At 43.9% G+C, this 21,764-nt stretch overlaps 2 protein-coding genes across 9 annotated transcripts; one reads left to right on the forward strand and one right to left on the reverse strand.

Annotated features, from left to right (window-relative positions):
• rnf2 (ring finger protein 2) lies at nt 1–6,821 on the reverse strand. 5 transcript variants are annotated; one of them, XM_042056902.1, is made up of 7 exons: nt 6,719–6,821; nt 5,363–5,455; nt 4,793–4,950; nt 2,988–3,203; nt 2,393–2,668; nt 1,431–1,620; nt 1–1,084 (listed from the first exon to the last, which is right to left on the reverse strand). In XM_042056902.1, exons 2-7 carry the CDS (start codon nt 5,447–5,449, stop codon nt 983–985), a joined length of 1,029 nt encoding a protein of 342 aa, XP_041912836.1. In that variant the 5' UTR covers nt 5,450–5,455; nt 6,719–6,821; the 3' UTR covers nt 1–982. The 5 variants fall into 5 exon arrangements, with proteins under 5 accessions (XP_041912836.1, XP_041912837.1, XP_041912835.1 ...); XM_042056903.1 differs by having other exon boundaries at nt 1,431–1,602; nt 4,793–4,953; XM_042056901.1 differs by having other exon boundaries at nt 4,793–4,953.
• A 369-nt stretch (nt 6,822–7,190) lies between these two features.
• niban1b (niban apoptosis regulator 1b) lies at nt 7,191–21,529 on the forward strand. 4 transcript variants are annotated; one of them, XM_042056898.1, is made up of 15 exons: nt 7,191–7,320; nt 10,669–10,799; nt 10,904–11,029; nt 11,401–11,515; nt 11,868–12,029; nt 13,707–13,822; nt 15,201–15,305; nt 15,699–15,861; nt 16,254–16,441; nt 17,731–17,877; nt 18,111–18,221; nt 18,601–18,708; nt 19,042–19,153; nt 19,957–20,336; nt 20,487–21,529. In XM_042056898.1, the coding sequence occupies exons 1-15, from the start codon at nt 7,266–7,268 to the stop codon at nt 21,150–21,152; spliced, it is 2,685 nt and encodes an 894-aa protein (XP_041912832.1). In that variant the 5' UTR covers nt 7,191–7,265; the 3' UTR covers nt 21,153–21,529. The 4 variants fall into 4 exon arrangements, with proteins under 4 accessions (XP_041912832.1, XP_041912831.1, XP_041912830.1 ...); XM_042056897.1 differs by having other exon boundaries at nt 19,957–20,264; nt 20,337–21,529; XM_042056896.1 differs by having other exon boundaries at nt 19,957–20,246; nt 20,286–21,529.
• Nucleotides 21,530–21,764: the final 235 nt, after the last annotated feature.

Here is a 21,764-nt window from a genome sequence, read left to right on the forward strand (position 1 = left end):
TCACACTTTTTTTTTTATTATTATTTTCCAAACAGATAATGCAGTATACATTTTCCCAAACAACAACTCATATTTATGCAAAGAATGTCAAACTAAAATATTTCATGCTCTAAAAGAACTCATGTCTGCAATGGCGTTTTTACGAAACATCAAGATATATAAAAAACAGGTCCCTCCTCTGACAGAAACAACGGCTACGTATTCTATTTAAAAATAATAAAAGATGAGTCTTTTGTTTTGAGCATATGTGAAGCCAATATTTTTTTAGAGCAATTGTACATCTGTTGAGTTGTTTCTGGAGTTTTCCCAGAGTCCTCAGTCACAGTAACCTTCCTGATAGCACAACCTCTGGGGTGGAGTTTACGGCCTAGGGGCCAAACTTTAAACTAAACTAGGCCCCTAGACCACTCCAGCCTCATGTGCAGTGGACAGGACCAGTGGTCAGATAAAGCACATTAACCCTCAGGTTAAAGTGAATTATATTTATCTTTACTGACGTAAAAGACAGTTGCCACAGATGGAAACTACAAGTCCCAAAATCCAACAGGAAAACAAAAATAAACAGAACAATTAAAGTGTTGTTGTGTGTGTCGACCACTGGCGGAGTTCTTTGAACAGTTCTCTACTGTGGGCCTTGCAGGTGATATTTTACAAGATGAGACGTCTCTACAGGGCACATTTGCTTCTCTCCTGAAGCGGTCTCCACAGACGCACGTGACGGGCGGGGAACAGACAAAACATCAAACAGAAAACATCTCCTAAGTCCCGCCCACCCCCATACAAAAAGACAATAAAAAACAAAAGCAGCACAGTTACTGAGGGGCAACGAGACCCACTGGGTGGTGGGGGGGGGAGGTGACAGTGAGAGAGGGATGGATGGATGGATGGAGAGAGAGAGAGAAAGAGGGGGAAGGAAAGAGAGAATATGTGGGAGGTAATGGGGAGAAAACATCAGTCTTTTCCGGACCCGTCTGGTCTCGACTTATTTGTGCTCCTTTGTTGGAGCGAAGTAGAGCTCCATGGGTTTGTTCACCTTCCAGTATTTCTCGCTCACCAGCTCCAGAGAGAAGGAGCCATTCAGGACCTGAGATAAACAGACACAGACAGACAGACTGGTTACTGAAGGGAAACAAGACACCACAGGAGAAAATGAACAATTCAGAGAGATCTGTTAAAGAAAGTATAGAAAAGTATTGAAGAAAATGTGTGTGTGTGTGTGTGTGCGTGTGTGTGTGTGTGTGCGAGAGAGAGAGAGAGAGGACAGAGAGAGACATAAAGATAGATGTCGTCACGGGGTGTATGTGCACACAGTGGAATGAGTCATGGTATATGGTATATGGATATACAGTATATAGTGTGATGTCTGAGGGCATGTGTTGGGTGGATGAGGAGATGCTGTGTGTCCTAGTGTGACGTGATTGGCTACTCACTGTGAACTGGCTGTTGGCTGTGGGGATGTAGATAGTGTACTGTTTCTCGCTGGCGGCTTCCACGTTGATAGGACTGGCCTCGCCGTTCTTACGCAGGTCCTCCAGGGCCAGGCGCACGGCCAGGTACTTGGACAGATGGTCCACCGTGGCGTTTCCTGAGGTCTTGATATACCTGGGGATGAATTCCACACTACAGGACATTAGTGATAGGCAGTGCTCTTCGCCCGACAGCTTAGACTGACCTGGGATCCGAGGGGACCCACAGTCGAATCGTGATGAGTTTACACTTGGTCTACTATTGAAGCATGTTAACTCACATTTTATGTTAAAGTATTACACTGCCATTCAAAAGTTGGGGTCACTTAGAAATTTCCATTCCACTACCTTATAGACAGAATGCCATCAGAGATGAGATCAGTTGCCATTCAAAAGTTGGGGTCACTTAGAAATTTCCATTCCACTCCCTTATAGACAGAATGCCATCAGAGAGATGAGATCAGTTGCATTGTTTTTTTTTAATCAGGGCAGCAGTTCTCAGATTACATTATGTGCTTAAAAGAGTGAAACATTGGATGAATGGTTGCTGATAATGGGCAATGTAGATATTGCATTAAAGATCAGCCATTTCTTTTTCAACAGTCATTTACAACATTAATGATGAAAACAAGAACATTTCTAATTGACTCCAAACTTCTGAACGGTAGTGTATGTATTTTGTATGTCTGGTAGAATTTTAATTTCTTATGATGCTATTACGATTTGCTGTCAGAAACACAATTTAGTTAGTTCACTTCACCCCTCTCAGGGTTTCAACAGCTATCTTTTGAATCTGCAGTCGGCCACCCTGACATGTGAAAGTGTAACAGTCCTGGCATTTGTGGTTGAAGCAACATTCAAGGGTTTCGGTGTGCGGTTTCCGCCCGCTCTGACCACTACAGGGACCGGCAGGACAAGCATCTCACCTGGTCTGCGCTGCGTCCTCCTTCTCCATGAGCGTTGGGTGTGGGCGGAACACCAGCTCGATCTCGCTGGCCCCGTCCAGCGCCATCTCTCCGCCAGCACCGTTCTCTGTGGCATTGTCCATGTCCAGCCCGGAGTCGTCTGACGTCTTGGTGCGCTTGATGCTGGGCCCGGCTTCCTGGTTGCTGTGGACCGAGGCGTTGCTGCAGTGAGAGCTGTCGCCGTTGTCTTCCGCCCCGCTGCCGTTCTCCACCTGGTGTTTCTTCCCCCGCTGGAGCCTATGGAGCGGACGCACACCCATACACGCTCAAGTTACTCTCTGATACATTAAACTTCTCTTAAGACTCTGGCAATAATAGACAGACGGACAGACAAACACACACACACACAGACACGATTAGAGAAAAAAAAGTCTGTACGTAAAAATATGTGGGTCAGGGACCTGACAAACAGGCAGACCACACATTTGTGCTCTGTCCACACTTCAAACTCCACATTGTGCCTCCTACCACAAATACAGTGCGCGCGCGCGCACACACACACACACACACACACACACACACACACACACACGAAAAAAACATGTGGGTCAGTGACCTGTTCATGGCCTGGATCTTGAGTCCCTCCTCGATGCTGTGGCTGAGCGCCTGCTGGTTGTTGTGCTTGCTGATGCGGGCGAGCACACGCTCCTGATGCGCCTCGTACTCGTCTCTGCTGGGGTAGATCTTGCTGATCAGCGCGTCGAAGTTGGGGTCCGGCCGCAGGGAGCGCTTGGATACGAGTTTCTTCCGGCAAGTGGGGCACTCCTTGTTCCTGTGGACAAACGATCACAGGGTTAGCGGGGTCAAGGGTTAAAATGCCAAAGGTTGGACCAAAGGAAGAATTAAAGGCTGGTATGGGGATTTGTCTCAGTGAAAATATCTTCATCTATATGGTACTCAGTTTAGAGAAAGGCAGTCCAATTTCAAGGCTGAATTTACATGAGATAGATCCGAGAAAAACAATAAATCAATAGGATTTTGGTGTGAGATGCCTTGATGCCACAACTCACACCAAAAGTGTGAAATTTGGTGATCCTGGTGTAGAGACATGGAAGTGGTCTGTACAAAAAAATACATGTGGGTCATTCCACGTCAATTCAACCAGGGCCCACGCACTTAGGTCTCAAAAAATTCTGAAAGAATTACCAGGTGTACCTATGTTACCCAGGAGACACACTGTAAAATTACTCTTATGTAACATCAATACTTTCCAAGATACAGCCAGTTTCACAGGGGGAGGGGGGTGTCGATTTTGTTCAGCCTCTTTTTTTTGTCAACGTTCACAAGCCCACAGCGCAATATGTTTTGTATAGAGCCATCACAGGTTACTCTATACAACCACAGGTGGCAGTGTGGTGACTCTATATAAAACATATTGATGTCTATGGGGCATTTTGCCCATGTTCAGGGTGGAAAATAAAAAATAAAGATTTGCATAAGACAAGTCAAATTGGTGTTTTCAAAAAGAAGGGATCATGGAGAATAAGGAAAAACATATTTAAAAAATCTTTGTATATTCCCACAAGGTGTTTGGATGCTCTGAAAATGATAACCAAAATTATTTTTCAGACTTGTGAGGTCTGCTGTTCAGACCCTGAAGGGATTTATTTTCTGTGAGAGTGTTTCTACTTATCTCAGTAAGGAAAATAAATCAAGAGCCTATGTTGAGTACAAATATGTCTTCTGAAGGCTTAAACAGAGCCCAGCCAAAAACTTTGAGGGACAGCTATGACCATGCAGGATTATCCAGACCAAACGTGATGATTTTGCTACATACTATTCCTATTTATGTACCAGCATGCAAAATTTGAGCCTCCTACATGGTTTAGTTCTTGCGCTGTGGGCTTGTGAACTTTGACAAAAAAAAGAGCCCGAACAAAATCGACACCCCCCTCCCCCTGTAAAACTGGCTGTATCTTGGAAAGTATTGATCTTACATAAGAGTAATTTTACAGTGTGTCTCCTGGGTAACATAGGTACACCTGGTAATTTTTTCAGAATTTTTTGAGACCTAAGTGCGTGGGCCCTGGTTGATCTGACGTGGAATGACCCATGTTAAGGCCCAAGTATACTTCTAAAGATACGGTCTACGCACAGAACGGATAATGCAAAATATGTCATATCTCCGGTCCGTACGGCATTTCTGTGCTGCACAGATCTGCGTCTCTACAGACCTTGTGTATTGCCTGTGCGAAACTCGATGTGTAGTAGAACGCCAATCCAGTAGATCCGCACGACCGTATGACTGTACAGCATAGCCGTATGTACAGAAGTATACTCGTTGCTTTACATGCTTAGCATTCAAGATTGTGTTGTCTACGTGTGGGATCCCTGTGTTGAGTCCAGCAGAGGACCACCTACCCAGAGCGAAGTGCGGTGATGATGCAGTCCGCACAGAAGCGGTGTAGGCACTCCTTGGTCGTCATGGTGTTCTTCAGCATGTCCAGGCAGATGGGGCACATCAGCTCGCTGTGAAGGCTGCGTGGGGACACGGCGATCTCCAGTCCATCTGTGATGGCCTCCTGCACGGGCATGACAAAGCACAGCTTATCATCCGACACACCAAGCATGAACTTCCACCACTCCCATTTCCATAAAAGAAAAATGCCTGTAGTCTCCCCAAAAGTGCCTGTCGCTAAAACTTTCTTTCAAAAAGCTATTAATTTCAATTGTTGTTACAGAGGCATTTGACTGACCGTTCAGGATGTAAGCAGGTGCTGCCTTGATGCCACGAAAGCTATGCAACCCATGCTTGTACCTGATTCTGTTTCCCTGAGTTATACACCAAAGGAATACTACCAGTATATGCATCAAATGTGGGGATAATGCAAGCATCCAGCGGTGTAGACTTAACCCAGACCACATTCCAGACCGTGCTTCTGGTCACGGCATATGCGTGTGTTTAATTGTTTGTTTGTGTATGTTTATCACCTGTGGGGTTCTCTGCAGCTCATACAGACTGAGCTCCCAGGTCTTGCTGAGGGGCTGGACCCCATTGGTCTGTACTGTCTGAGTCATCCTCCACTGTTGGGAAGAAGAGAGGCTAGTATCACTTTACACCAGAAACACCTGGAAGGGAAAGAGAAAGACTGCAAAAGCTGAGTTTTGAGAATTAACTAGCACATTAACTTACTTATGGCATGGCAGTATTGTCATAAAATGGCAAATATCACTATGCCTTGGCAATTTCAGTTTAAACACAAGAGGTGTTCACTAAAAAGCTCAACTAGTCACCAGCATAGACCTTGACATGTCAAAAGACTGGGGAACTGCCTATACAATCAATGCGGTTGAGTGCAATAATGATTCCGGAGAAAGGCACATAAAAAGTGTTCGGCTCTGTTCTGACAGAGAACACAAGGCTTGCGCTATGCTGCTGTCCAAGGGTCTGTGAATGTCCCCTCTGCGCTTGTCTTGCAGGGTAGCGCAGGTAAAAAAGCATTGTTCCCGTCAAAACTCGCCCGAGGCAGTAACGTTAATTCCTGGGAAATGTTCTTTTTAATTTATGTGTATTAATAATAAACAATATATTGTCTTTAAACACTAGATTTCGTTCATACACCTTAGTCTGTACGTAAACACAACTCGAATCCCTTCGCTGTCAAGCAAAACACAAACGTACACAAGCTCGCTATCTTGACCAAATGAAAACCCGACCCCTGTCAGTCATACAACCCCGTAACGAGCATCACTAGTTAGTTAACGTTAAGTGGCATACACCAACTGACACGCTACCTATTAACAGGTCCATCAGAAGATAATTGAGGCTAGAGAACAAGCTATCTGGCTGGGTTACGCTATGTATCGGTACTTCTCACTCCTCTTTGTGTTGTTAGCTTGATGTGTAAGCCAAGTTCCAGCCAACCAACATTACGAAAAAGCCTATAAACATGGGGATCCATAAATAACTAATAGAAGCTAGAGCTACCAGAACATTGGCCAGACTCTGACATATCAGCTACAGGGTCTTTAGTGAGAGATAAACCGAGAGATGTTCTTCGTTTTGGGGGTATGTGCTGTCAAGAAAATACAGCACAACATTCACATTAGCTAGCTAGCTAGTTACATACTAGCTTGTTAGAGACGTAAGATCTAGGTTAGCTAAAGGGCTAACGTTAACAGATAAATTCCCGTGGAAGCAAACAATGGTTTCAGGCCCATATGACAACTATATGAGACAAACTATAGCTCAAATTTATCCTTAAGCATTAATAAGATAATGGACCTCGCCATTGGTTTAAAATCACACTGAAATCCATAAGTAATTTTAGGTCTTTATGTACTTACAATTTTGTGTTGTGGTGCTACTATTCCAGACCAGCGCGTTCTGGCACTCTTAATATGGCGGAGCAAAAATCCCGCAATGGAACATGGGAAACGTAGTAAGGTAGGCTACGAGGAATAACTTCGATGAAACCTTGTGTGATTGTTATAATAATACAAATAATATATAATCTACAATAATAAATCATAATAATACATTAAACTGTTACATGTACCATTTCAATCATATTGCAGGAGGTAGTCTATTCCAGTTCAGCGTACATGGGCAACTCAACAAAAACATTTGAAGGAAAACAGGTTCTTCCTCAATTTTGATAAAAACATATTAGGCATGGCTATTTTCAACACATTGAAACGAGATTGCTCAAGTCATGTTGTAATAGGCGTACTAGGCCAAACTTCGAGGAAGTTGAAAGATCTGCGAAAGAGAATTTCTCTCTGAGAGTGACTGCACGCCCATCATTTCATGACAGTCACCAAAAAGAGGCGCAGCCGTCTGTGCAGACAGAAGAGAAGAGACTTGTGAGAGAAGTTGAAGTTTCCCCTGACCATGGGTGGATCGACTTCCAGTCAACTGGATGAGACTACATCCAACTACATAAAAGGTAAGCTTACTCATACAGTGGATAAATAGTAGCCTAAGAATGTCTGGGCTGATATTCTGATTGACTAATCGTCGTGGGTTCATCAGTCCGTCATTTGATAACAGAACGACATGCATCTTGTCAGAGGCCGGCGAAGTGCATTAACCTGCTATACTCATAAACGGAGAATTTGTAAAAAGAGAAACATGATATAACAATAACCAAATTGTCCACAGAACAGGAGAAATATGTCTGAGGAAAAAAGAGTCTGTCAGTACCATCTGCGTGACAGGAGAGCGCAATACATTTTTTTTAACGTTTTTAAATAGGCTATACGATCGTTCTTAAATACATATGAAAATGCAGAACACATAGTCAGGTAGGCTACATATCAGATTTGTATTGCCTAGCCTATGTTCAGATGTTAACCAGAAATGCATTGACATAGACCATATTTTCTCTGTGTCAACCTTACATTTTGTTGTCCTTGTTCATTGTCATACATTCTATGGTTTGGTGCAAGAGTCTAACAAGTCTAGCCTACTAAGGGTATCAACATACCCTCATTTTAATATTTTTAAATGATGGTGAAAATTGTAGTGGATAAAAAGCTGTGATAAACATTTGTAAACCTGTTCTGCCCAAGATGTGAAGATCTTGACAGGGAGAACATTTCACAAACATCTCCATGAACACCAAAACAAATAGGTAAACTAGTGCCACACCAGTTATTTAACAGTGCAGTTGCAGTGGACCAAAGCATCTTCCGTGAGAGTCCTGCTCCATCAAGAGGAGATCTCACAGAACTGAGCACTGGAACAGTCTGACATCATAGACAGAGCCTCTGGAGAGGGGGCGGGGTGTGAGGCCCTCCCCATGACATCACACTACTCTGGAGCAAGTTGAGGGGGAGTGGACAGTTCTGTCGAATTATGTCCAGGATTTAGTCACAGGCAAACAGTAACGCACCCATGCAAAAACTCAGCTTCTGCTGAACACATCTGGACTCATATCAGTTTTTCCTGCTCCAGATGTGAATGCATGGCTATTGCACCATACGTATAGGCGCAGCTGACTTGGATAGCTGACTTTATGTGAAATTGAATTCTTTCTTCATTTTGCTATGTCTGGTAAACATGTTGCCCCTTTTACAAAAGCCCCTCAGGTTTGTCTGGTGTAGGAGTTTGTGGTTGCGAATGTCTTTTGGCACCTCTCTGTGAGACTTACTCAGATATCCCATGGAAGAGAGCAGAGCTCTCTCATGGTGGTAAAATTATCTACTGTTGCTCAGCACACAGCTCTGACATTTCCGTTCTGCCTGATACTATGTAGAGATACTCAATGACATATACACTGACACATGTGTGTGTACGCTCTCTCTCTCTCTCTCTCTCTCTCTCTCTCTCTCTCTCACACACACACACACACACACACACACACACGCACACATATATGACATTATCTATCTTTCTCTCTCTCTCTCTCTCTCTCTCTCTCACACACACACACACACACACACACACACACGCACACATATATGACATTATCTTTCTCTCTCTCTCTCTCTCTCCACACACACACACACACACACACACACATACACACACAAACACCCACACACACACACAAACACAAAATTACTTTTCCAGACCAAAGAGAAGTCTGTTGAGCCAACTCTAACCTGTTTGTGTGGCCTCGCTTTTAAACAGATTTGGTGCTTTTCTTGTGGGAGAAATATGCTGACAGCTTAAAGGTGGATAATTTATTCTTCCTGCTGTTTTGGTAGAATCTTTGTCCAGGTTGAGCTGGGCTGTGTTATATCTGCACGATTTGTCTACCCTAGACACCTGTAACCACCCTCTTGGTGAAAGTCCTGTGTATTTTATTGTTTGAAGGCGCTACAAAAATAAGTTGTTGATTTACTGAGGGTGTTTCCATACTGATGGTTCATCATGAGTATTACTATTTTTTCACAAACTCAGAGAGAAGGAGTCAGATGTTCTCTTGCAGTGAAATGAAGATTCTTTGATTCTTTACATTTTCAAATCTGCAGTGTTTATAAATGAGCTCATATTATGTCAGAACCTCACCAATCTCATTTTTGCCAACATTGTATTAACGGTCTCATCTTAGAATTAGACAGAACAGAGCTAGTACACCAACAGAAGCAAATGTATTAATACATCTTTTAAATGTCATCCAATGTGTCATTCTTATGTATCGTTAGAGAAACATGCCTTTTTGATGCTGTCGTGGTAGGGGCCACTGCCATGACACTGTTGCCTGGTCCTTACCAAATCTACTTGCTATCCCGTTCTCTTCAGCACACATCCTGTAGTTTAGCTGTGTTGTAATGGCGGGGTAATTACACCCAATTATAGCCATTATTGTGTTGTTAAAGGCTTTCCCAAAACAGAGATATGCAACCATTTCCCAACCCACCCCGTCTCTAGGTACAGGGGATCAGACTACACACAGAAGAAAGAGGTTTCCTGTACTGCAGGCGTAACTCTACTGTGTATGACCGGCAGGCCCAAATCTGCTGTTTTCATAACCATAACCATATATACAGCTATTCAACAAATATTGTGATGGACAAAGTAGACTTGATATTACTGTAAACCATGATACTAAAACTATGCCTTCCTGGGGAGAGCTTTTCAATTCAAAAGGCCAATTCATCCACTAATTCAGGTTTGTTTTAAAATAGTCTTGTATTGGTTTGGATGAAAGCCTTGTATCTTGGACAAGGTCCTATATCTTGTGAATATCTTGGTCAAATCTAAAAACCATTAAACTAATACACTAGAGTAGACAGGGACCAGACTGTGGTTTGCTAGAGACCACACCAGCATAAAACAGCTCAGGGAAACACCCTGATCAGGGCGGGTTGGACATGTCAGAGTAGGTTTGAGGGATAATTTGAAATGTGAAATATAGCCTCATCGTGTTATGCGGAATACAGTATTTGGGTGTTCCAGTACATCATCATGACCAATGTTAGGTATCCTATCCTATTCAGATTTTATTAACCTATGTAATGGATAATATCAGGCCAATGACATCATGAGACGGGTATAATGTACTCTTAGATTAATATAAGCAGCATTACAGTTCTAATACAATCCAGATGTGCATATATTGTAGCACATCTACAATACATTGTACTTACAGTGTGTGTGTGTTTGTGTGTGTGTGTGTGTGTGTGCATGTGTGTGTGTGTGTGCCTGTGTGCACGTGTGTGTGTGTGTGTGTGTGTGTGTGTGTGTGTGTGTGTGTGTGAGTGTCTGCGCCTGTGTGCACATGTGTGTGTGTGTGTGTCTGTGCGTGTGTGTGTGTGTGTGTCTGTGTGTGTGTGTGTGTGTGCAGAGCATACAGAGACAGTGCTGAAGGGTTTCGGTCCTCACTTCAAACGGCAGTACCGTGTGACCCTTTGCTCACAACTGCAAGAGGAGTTGGAGCAGCAAAACACCAGCCCGGCACTACTTCTCAAACAGAGGGTAAGAAATCACACACACACACAAACACACACACACACACACACACACACACACACACACACACACACACACACACATTGATGACTGTATTCTCCCTCCTGCAGGAGCAAGCAGGTGCGTGTGAGGTCCTCTACGAGGGGAGTGTCTCACAGTGTGAGGATGCCAAGAAGTGGAAGGGCAGATGGGCCACTCTACGAAACCACAGCCTGGAGCTCCATGACAACCAGGAGGTGACCACAACAACACCCTTTTCTCTGTCATCCTCTATGGTGGTACGGTGGTAGTGTAGTGGTTAGTAGTGGAGCTAGGCTAGTATGCAGTAGCCAGAAAAGTTGCTGGTTCAATACCCGGCTTCCACCGTTGTGCCCTTGAGCAAGGCACTTAACCCTGAGTTGCTCCAGGGACAATGTAACAAAGCCCTTGTAATACAGTATAATTGACATAAGTCGCTTTGAAAAAAAGAGTCTGCTAAAATAATAAATGTATAGAACATCTGATAAGACAAAACCCATCTTTAACATGCTGTGTTGTTCTCTGTCCATCCCTGCTGTGCTCGTTTTCATTAGCTTTATCAAAGTAGTTGTAATAACTCTGTTTGCAGATGTGTAAGAGAGGGACTCCTGCACGTCAGAAGCTGAACCTAGTTGGGGGCACTGTGGTCACCTCAAGGGAGAAGTATGAGGCTTTAGTTAATAAGGCCATTCCTGATCTGAACAGTAAGTGTCAACCGTCTTTACCAATTTTTTACTAACTTTCATCAGCCACTTTCAGAAATGTTTCTCACCTACTTACAGACACACACCCACAAAGCCACAAATAAATATACAGATGATTACAAAAATAAATGCACAGCCATCCACCAGCCAACGTATGCATACACACCACTCACACACAGACACACACACACACACACACACACACACACACACACACACACACACACACACACACACAGATATTAGTTTTGTTGTGTTTTGTGTTTGTTGTGCACTATATAAAAACGTACGTATATAACGTGTTGTTGTTGTTGTTGTTGTTTCTGTTTTTGTTGTTGTCCTGTTGGTTCAGATGGACAAGAGGACTCTGCCCCTGAGCTGGTTCCCTCCACTGCATTTCCAGTGTATCTGAGGTTACCATACCGACGCGATGTTTACCTCTGCTGCCATGACGACGAACAGTGGTGCCACTTCCTTTGCACACTCAGTCACAGCATCCGCCATCAGAATCATGGTAAGGTTGACTTTTGCCTGCCTCTATATTGAGTCATAATATTTCTGTTTCCTGTTTCTGTTGTGCTGTGTTGTGTTTGGATTCTGCAACTCAGTGTTGCACACTATAGTATCTGTGGGCTGCCTGCTGTGGTGAGCTGTTGCTGCCAACTGCTGCCAGTCACCATACCGATGGCCGTCACTCTCTGTATAATCTAAATGGTTTGATCATAGGACTAGTCAATTAACAGAAGATGTAGAAGATGTCGAAAACAACATTTAGAATCTCTCGTCGACTTTAATTTTACTCTGGTCATTCATCTTACTCATGTTAATACTTTCGTAAATGCATACATTCGTGAACTGTCCAACTTATGTAAGTCCGAGTTCACTCAAAATGTATCTGATGGCATGGATGACACAAGCACAAACACAGAGCTAACAGTCCTCAACCTGAGCAGCCTATTTAAAAAGATTGCCGTGTCTGTCATTTTGTATTCCGGTACCTTGTCAGAGAACTATGTAGAAGGCAAAATGTATCATAGAATAAATAATAATAAATATATTGTTGTTGATTAATCATAATGGAGATAAAGGTTTGAAATGATCATGTCATTGATTTGAAGTCATATTGTGCATTGCTAGGGTGTCTGTGGTCAACGGCCAAGTGTGGTTGCGTCCTTATTTGTCTGTTTGTCTGATTGTGTAAGTGTGTAAGAAATTATGACATTTCTAGCTAACAGAGCATGCTAGCTCTGTCTGGGCACACTGATGATCTTGCTTGAAGAAATGCCACAAAGCCATATATCTGTTGGATGTTGAGTCATTTTAAACATCATCCAATTAAAACCCAACACCACAATCAATCCTTAACACCAGAGAGGAAGATCACCTGTTATCCACTACAATCTGCTGCCTCTTACCCACAACTGAATACACTAGACTCTGTTGGATATAAGCAGGGGTGTAGTGGTAAAATAAGAGGCAGGTAAACTATGAATTCTGTGATCACGGTAAAGTGGACTGTGCCATGCGGTATCAGATTTTTATAAAAGGCACGTGTTTGATGATGGTGGAGGTTATGGCCCAATGTTTATAACAATACCAGTGTATTAAATGGTTTCAGAGTGTTGATGAGTGTACATAGATAGATAGATAGATAGATAGATAGATAGATAGATAGATAGATACTTTATTGATCCCCAAGGGGAAATTCAATTGTGAATGTGGATAATACAGTGTGATTTTTTAATGTTAGAAGTTGCAATTGGTGGATAAACTCTAATAAGAGGTGGATAAACTCTATTTCTGAAATTTCAGAGGTGGATAAACTGTGTTTACTTGCGTTTAGCCTCCACTACATCCCTGGATATTAGTAGTAAGTGGATTACTCTTTATCTGATGACTGATAGCCGGGCTCGTCTCTTATCTGTAAGACTGTTACAGCCAAGTGGGTGGATCCATTTCCTGGCTCATTATGTTTCTCCTCTCTTCTCTCTCTCTCTCAATCTCTCTCTCTCTCAGTCTCTCTTTCCTCTCTCACCCTCTGTTTCTCTCCATCATCCTGATCCACCATAAACCTGTGTGCACACCCGATCTCAGTCTCATCTATATAGTTTCCCTCTCACAAGACCACAGAGATAAAGGTCCCCCATACTAGCTACTGTACACACACTAACCTCTCCTCTCTTCCGTCCAGACTCTCTGCACAAACCTACGTGTGAGATGCAGGCCTTCCTGGCAGCCATTCACTTCCACAGACAGGAGAAAGGCCACTATGAATCATGGGACATGCTCGTAGGGGACGACGTACAGGTCAGTGACTTGTAAACACACATTTGCTCATCATGAACAAACTGTTTGTTTCGGCTTGGCTAGATGGTGGTCTCTCCAGTTTCGAGCAGTATTTTTAGAGAAAGCGAGGCGAGCAGCGGAAGTCAAAGGGAAACCACAGAGCAGCCACACACACAGACCAGAGCTGTCACTCATAACGGATGACAGGACCCACAATGCCCCGCCTACTGGGAGAAGTGATAAGCTTGGCATCAAGTCCTGGTGCTCTACGCCGTTTTCACACGTGTAGAATTGTTTTTGCAGTAGAACGTGTGTGTTGTATTCAGCGTTGTAGCAAGAAACATTTGTGAAGTAACAAATCAGAGTATGGAATAACACCAGACTGATTGCTCGATTGACTACGTTTCCATGCACACCATATTCCTGTTTTAATTGGAAAAATTACAATATTCCGATTGTGAATCAGTCATTTAAGCAGCTAATTCCTGTTGCCATAACCAGATATCATATTCTGATTACTAAAAAATAGAATAAGACCCCAGGCATATGCCTGTTTTAATCAGAATTGGGGCATGACACATCTTATAATTGAAGGAAATTAAAAATACAGTTGTTTACTTGCACATCTGTGTCATTTAGCACTGTTGCCACCAGCACAGTCATAGTGTTCAACAGCACTGCAAACTATGTCTGTCATCATTATAAAGCCCGTCCCATGGTGGATAAACAGTTGTCATTGGTTCCTAGGTTTATGATGATTTGGAAATGGGGTTGAATGGGAAAATAGCGAAATGTAAAACATAACACTGGACGAAATAGGCAGTTTCTGGATATCTTGGGGAAGGCCTATCACCCTTGGATAGGCTATCATATTAGATATACGCCTAAGCCCAGGATCTGCCTAATTAACAGTCACACATGCCCTACGCCCCCACAAGTACTGGGGTGGGTTTCTATTTGCTCATATAATAAGTTACATTTATATAGTGCCTTTCTCAAACTCAAGGTCACTCAAGTCAAAACAAAACAAAAACTAGAGGGGGAAAGAGTGGTAAGTCTATGTAATGATAGAGGAGAAATGTTAATGAAACAGAGTCTTGAGAGGAGATTTGAAGAAAGGAAGGGAGGAGCAGTCACAGAGGGGTTGAGGGAAAGAATTCCAGAGCTTGGCTGCCATGGCGCTGAAGGACCTGCCACCCAGGCTAGAGAGTCTGGTGCAGGGGACAGCAAGGAGATTCTGATTAGTGTATTTATGTATCTGTATATTTGTAATTGGTGTACATTGGTGTGTGTGTGTGTGCATGTGCGTGTGTGTGTGTGTGTGCGTGTGTGTGTGTGTGTGTGTGTGTTTGTGTGTGTGTGTGTGTGTGTGTGTGTGTGTGTGTGTGTGTGCTTGCAGGTCCTCACACATCTGGTCATGGAGGGGCTTATTCCCTACCTGCAGAAGGAGCTGATTCCACAGCTGAAGGGAAAGAGGGCAGAGAAGAGGAGGGCCTGGTTGTCTGTAAGCGTCATTGCCAATAATCCTTCCAGTGGCTTTTAATGAAGTACTAAATGCATAAAAGAGCTCTTTGTGTGGTTTTGTAAATGTGGTTCCTTATTCTCTTCAATGTGTCTTTGTTATCTCAGTGGTGTTTTCCCAGTAATCACTATTGCTGATGCTACACGCAATCAGACAGTATTGGCATCCTCACGTTCTGACAATGTGTACAGCTAATCTTGTGTTCAGGTGGTGGATACCGGTATTGTTTTGCTCTGATCTGTGTACTTTAGTGTGTGAGCTGCATTGTCTTGTTGTGTTGTTTGAGGCTGTTGTGACTAGGTGACAGGTGCTGTTGATATGTGTTGATGTTATTGTTGTGTGCTTATTATTGCTGTTTCCTGTGGTCGTGCTCAGTTGGTGGAGGCTGCCCACACGCAGGTGCTGGCTCAGGTGCAGGAGGCACTGCAGAGCTTGAAAGAGGAGTGCAGTGCAGCAGCCCAACAGCAGGGGGTGCTGCTGCGCTCCAACATGGACCATATCAGCTCCTCTTGCGCCTTCCTGGAGACCAAACTTAAAGGTGAAGCAGACAAACATTTCTTCTGTTTTGGTGCTTTATGTAACTAATGCACCTAATATTATGACAGTGTTTTCAAGACTGTAGGAACATTGAAGAAGGCACTTGAAAGCCATTTCAAAATGTTCGTTTTTGTTTTTGTATTGCTTAAAATGATTGTTTTTGTAAGTAAATCTGTAAGTACTCGTCAGTGAATGCATTTTGTCTTTTTGTGTTTGTGTGTCTGCACCTGTCTGTTTGCCTGTGTGCATGTGTGTCTATGTGTGTGTGTGTGTGTGTGTGTGTGTGCGTGTGTGTGTGCGTGTGTGTGTGCATGTGTGTCTATGTGTGTGTGTGTGTGTGTGTGTGTGTATGTGTGTGTGTGTGTGTGTGTGTGTGTGTGTTTGTGGTGTCAGCCATGGTGTTGGAGCGAACCCAGAGTGTGTGTGCAGAGCATGTCAATCCGTACCTGAGCTCAGTGTTGGAAGAGCTGCTTGGGCCCGTCAATGGCGGCTTCCAGGCCGTAAGACAGCTGTGCGATGAACAGCTGGAGCGACTCTGCAGGGACGTCCGCCAGGGTTGGACCTTCCAGCAGGTCCAGCAGGTGAGTCACAGGACAAGGAAGGGGACAGAGTTGGGCCAGTATGGAGCACTGCTCAGGCATACTGATGTATTGACAGCAGATGATGTAATGTTAGCAGAATTCATAACTGTATTTCAAAGTATAAGTGTTACATTTTGAGTGTAAAGACGTATAAGTGTGATGTCCTGTCTTACATTTGTCAGTGCGTACACAATAATAAAAGTGCCATGTTTTGAATACAGTTGTTGTATCTATGCTAAAATATATTACAATAGTTGGGGGTTTGTGCAGCAATAACAGAGGGCAGCCGTGGCCTACTGGTTAGGGGTTCGGGCTTGTAACCAAAGGGTTGCCGGTTCGATCCCCGACCCAGTAGGAAAAATGTGGGCGGGGGAAGTGGTTGAGCACTGCTCTCCCACATCCACGGCTGAAGTGCCCTTGAGCAAGGCACCTAACCCCTCACTGCTCCCTGAGCGCCGCTGTAGCAAGCAGCTCACTGCTCCGGGTTAGTGTGTGTTTCACCTCACAGTGTGTTTACTGTGTGCCCTGTGTGTTCACTAATTCACGGATGGGATAAATGCAGAGACCAAATTCCTTGTAAACGCAAGTATACTTGGCCTATAAACCTGATTTACATTTACAGATGTTTTGCATGGAGCATGATTAAACGATTACATTTCATCTATTCAACTATTTATACATTTTTTTATTGGAGAAGAGGTTTTCCATGAGTGAGTGAACATATCCTGGAAAAAACCAATTCAGACATTTCATCGCTTGCAGTAGGCTGTCAGCATTTGATATGTTTCATGGCGAAACATCAACATTCTATTCATTCAAAGTGACAGGAATGAATGACAGAAATGCAGGCAGTTATTTTATGGCTGAATCACAGTAACAACATGTCCTTTACCAATCCAACTTTCATTCATGTCATATTGCCTACGTATATGAAATAGACACTTTGGGCAGCCGTGGCCTACTGGTTAGCGCTTCGGACTTGTAACCGGAGGGTTGCCGATTTGATCCCCGACCAGTAGGAACGGCTGAAGTGCCCTTGAGCAAGGCACCTAACCCCTCACTGCTCCCCGAGCGCCACTGTAGCAGGCAGCTCACTGCGTCGGGATTAGTGTGTGCTTCACCTCACTGTGTGTTCACTGTGTGCTGAGTGTGTTTCACTAATTAATGGATTCGGATAAATGCAGAGACCAAATTTCCCTCACGGGATCAAAAGAGTATATATACTTAATTTTGGAATTAATTATGATATGCATATGGAGTAATTGTTGACTCTCTTGTCCTGCTGCTAGGCCCTCCAGCAGGCCAGTAAAACAGAGTTGGAGGAGAGCTTCCAAAGACTCGACGCTCTCCATGAGAAGCTTCAGGAGCTCCAGCAGCGCTTCAGCTTCTCCAACACCACCAAGCTAGTGCAAGGCGCTCAAAAACACATGCAGCAGGTCAGCTAATGGATAAGTCCTACAGTATGGTATAAGATCTATATGACGTAATGTGATAACAGATTTAGAGAGACACACCATTGACATAACCTCCAGCAAGTATGCACACGGTACTGAACTTCTTAGTGTCATGTCTAAGTTGCTTATTCTGTTTAGCGCCCTCTGGTGGTCATTGTTCATCAGCATCCTGTCGCCTTTATCGCATCCTGAATGTGCTTTTGTTCTCTCTGTAGCTGATGGACAATGCGATGTACACCTTTGAGTCTCTGCTGCAGTCTACTGTGAAAGACAACCCTGCACAGCTGGTGTCTGTCATGGAGAAGGCCAAAATGAGAGTCCTGAAGGTAATCCTGTTGTTCTAACTAGAAGAGGTCCTCAACTCTCTCACCCACCCTTTTCCTACTTGTCCCAACAATTACTTTGGCATTAAGGTAGTCATAGTCATCATCCAACTTTATCATTGCAAAGAGATGCATCTTGATGAAGGTTCTTTTATTGATTTTTGTCAAGATATATTTCCCCTCATTATTGAACTCTGCTGGCTCATGTTGTTACTCCAAATTTGATATAATATAAAGAGGCATTACTTGGTGCTGGATCCCCCTCTGTCTCTGTATAACTCATATCACTATTAATTTGCTATTATTTCCTTTGCATTGTTGGTTTGAACAGTCCTGTGAAACCAGAACATTGTCCCCTGACTGTGTTCTCTTTGTGTCACAGCAATATGACTACGACAGCAGTACAGTGCGGAAGCAATTCTTTCAAGAGGCACTGATGGACATCACACTCCCCGTGCTGAGGAGACACCTGAGCCCCTCATGCAGACCTGTAAGGCTTTTTTACTCCCTAGACAGGCTACACATCACACCTTGTGCATGTCACAAACCTCACACAGTCCTACATACTCAAAAAACACATTTACCTTAGATTCATGTCATTAGAATCCACTCATGAATATAAGACAGACAGTTACTTTTCCCAGCAAATCATTTTGGGAAGATGTGTTAACATGAGTGAAGGGAGAGAAATAACACATTCTAACCAATGGTCAATGGCACCTTTACATAGGGTTACATAGAATGGTTATATTCCGAAATGGGTTTATGAATGTCTTGAACTTGGCAAACATATCACTGATATAACACCTTTCATTCTTTTTAGGAGCTGGAGAAGTTTGAACAGTACATATTTGCAGATTGCACTGACTTCATAAATGTGGAGAATGTCTATGAGGACATTCTGAAGAAGACTCTCACCCCTGAAGTGAATAAAGGTAAAATAAAGTAAATCCCCACAATCTGCAATGGCATTCGAGCCTATTCGGGCTCAGAATCGGTTGCAGAATAAGTAGCTCGTTGTATGACTTTCCTTGTCCTGGTACCTGGTTTGTCCTATGTCCTCTTCTGGTGTAGATGTACTTACCTGGGCATGGACACTCGATCTTTCCTTTGTGCTGCTGGTGCTGTGGGCTCTACTGTAATTTGCCTCTTGATTTACATATCTGGTGCTGCTGTTATAAACTATTACTATAGCCATGTTTACAGGGACACTTTTAATCCGATTAGAAACGGAATAACGGCTCATTTGGAATATAAATGATCATATAAACACCTCAATCAGAATAAAAATGCCTGACCCAATTAGGATTCGGTTAGAGTGAAAGAGAGAATTAGTGACACATAGGGCTCTAATTTAAATTAAGGGAAAATGCAAAGTCTGTCAACAAGCAAAAAGTTGTATAGTTATCCCATAGTTATCGTTTGATGTGGCATCCATGTTTTAGTTAAGGTGTTGCCCATGGTTTTTAAATGTCCAAGTTGATTTTGCCTGCTCAATTTAGACTTAAGACTTTGCTCTTTGCCCATGATTCAAATTGGGGCCCACAGTTACTGTACAAAGTCTACACCATGTCTTTATGCTGCCATAGTTCTCCAAACTGTACAATTTACTAAAACTTTCTACAAATGTTCTGCTTGATTTATAAAATGCAGTATCTGAGGTTGTTCTTTGTAAAATTCACGTCTGAGTTGTTTTGCAACTTTCCTCATGCCTGTTCATTCTGTCGCACCTCTGCAGTGGTGAAGGAGGCAGCCAGTCAGAAGAAGCACAACCTGTTTGTGGACAGCTCCGACCTGCAGGCCATCAGCCAGGGCAGTCTGAGCGGCAGCCGGACGCCTCCTCCTCTTCTGTCGGACCCATCCAGCCCTTCCAAGCAGGCGGGCGCTACGTGCTTCCAGTTCCAGTCGGCTGACTTGAAGCCCTCCCCTCTGGTCAGCAGAGTTGGGGCGTCTGAGTGTCAGAAGGAGGAGGTTGCAGAGGAGCCACAGGACCAGCAGGAGAAGCAGGTAGAAGAAGTGAAGAAAGAGGACCAGCAGGAGAAGCAGGTAGAAGAGATAAAGAAAGAGGAGCAGCAGCCCAAAGAAGAACAGGAGCCCCTGAGACAACAGAAGGAGCAGGTAGAAGAAGTGAAGAAAGAGGAGCAGCAGGAGAAGGAGGTAGAAGAAGTGAAGAAAGAGGACCAGCAGGAGAAGGAGGTAGAAGAAGTGAAGAAAGAGGAGCAGCAGCCCAAAGAAGAACTGGAGCCGCTGAAACAACAGGAGGAGCAGGCCAAGGAGCAGGACAGAGTGGCCCAAGTTGCTTTGCCATCTGTCGAGCTTAAAGCGGAGGTGTCTCCTGAGCCACCGTCCAGTCCTGAAGCTCTGTCATTTTTGGAGGAGCCTGGACCGGTGCCCACAGACTCCTCTACGGCCTGCACAGACAGAGCTATCTATCTCAACCCACCCGCGGGGGTGCCAGCCGGCAGCGCAGTGCCTCTGGCTGAAGACGACGACTTGACCCCACCTGTGCTTACCCAGGTAGCTAAGGCTGAGGCCTCCAGTATACCACCAGGGAGCAGCAGCGAGGAGACGACAACAACGACAACAACAATGGTGGCGGTGGTGGCTGCTGCTCTGACACCACAAGCTGGAGGTGAGGGGAGTGTGGAGGAGTCAGAAGGTGGAGGTGGTGGTGGTGGTGGTGGGGGTGGTGGTGGTGCGAGTCTAGAGGGGTCTGGCGGTCAGTCTGCTGAGGGGGAGACCACCTCCTTTGGACTGGTGACCTCTGAGCCAACAGCAGAGGGCACCAAAGCACTTCCATCAGGCACGCGTGATGCGGAGGAGGACGACAAGGTGGAGTCTTTTGACTGTGTGAAAGCAATACGTGATCTGGTGGTGGAGGTCATTGAGGTGGAGGACATCATCAAGCCCTGTCCTGATGGCAGCTCTACCTAGAGGCTGCGCACTCTGATGGACTCGTATAGTCAAAGGCCGAACAGCCTGAGTCACCAGGACCTTATAGACAGTAATGGAAACACATTTTCTAGACTAGATAACTAGACTAAATACATGTCATTGACATAGAAGGGCTTAATACTAACAGCTGTACTAGGACTCGATATTTGGCTTTTTATTTGACTAACCAATAGGACATGCAGTCAAATCTTGTATTTTCATACAACAGTATCTATATTTTTAACGCCTTACACTATATTTTCTTGCCTAATACTCTGAAATGAAAAAATCTCAAATAAGCAAACAGTGACCCTCACTGAAGAACCTTCTTCTTTGCATCAACAGAGAAACTTGATGCATTAAATGGTTTAAAGCAACACTATGCAACAATTTCTCCGTTTTTTGAGGTATGATTTTATGCAACTATAGTATAGTATCAGCTTTAAATTCACTTTAATAGTGTAAGTCCATGTGAAGGACAGATAAACGTGTCATTCCCACAAGCCATCCAGCAGGATATACACAATGTAGTTCTGTACTCCGGGTTGCAGAAACACTACACTGCAGAAATCAAAAAAGCATTCACATTCCTGACACCTAAAGACATCAGTT

The sequence above is a fragment of the Alosa sapidissima genome, chromosome 12, assembly GCF_018492685.1.
Source record: "Alosa sapidissima isolate fAloSap1 chromosome 12, fAloSap1.pri, whole genome shotgun sequence".
NCBI lineage: Eukaryota > Metazoa > Chordata > Actinopteri > Clupeiformes > Clupeidae > Alosa > Alosa sapidissima.

Bases quoted from the DNA above. Each gene is read 5' to 3' on its own strand.
- rnf2 (XM_042056901.1), bottom strand. From the start codon at position 5,449: ATGACTCAGACAGTACAGACCAATGGGGTCCAGCCCCTCAGCAAGACC. The intron at 2,669-2,987 runs GTCACTGACCCA...TCCGCTCCATAG, and splicing joins AAGATCCAGGCCATGAACAG to GCTCCAGCGGGGGAAGAAAC. The intron at 1,621-2,392 runs GTGAGATGCTTG...AATGTCCTGTAG, and splicing joins GAGGACGCAGCGCAGACCAG to TGTGGAATTCATCCCCAGGT.
- niban1b (XM_042056895.1), top strand. From the start codon at position 7,266: ATGGGTGGATCGACTTCCAGTCAACTGGATGAGACTACATCCAACTAC. The intron at 13,823-15,200 runs GTCAGTGACTTG...GTGTGCTTGCAG, and splicing joins TCGTAGGGGACGACGTACAG to GTCCTCACACATCTGGTCAT. The intron at 19,154-19,956 runs GTAAAATAAAGT...GCACCTCTGCAG, and splicing joins CACCCCTGAAGTGAATAAAG to TGGTGAAGGAGGCAGCCAGT.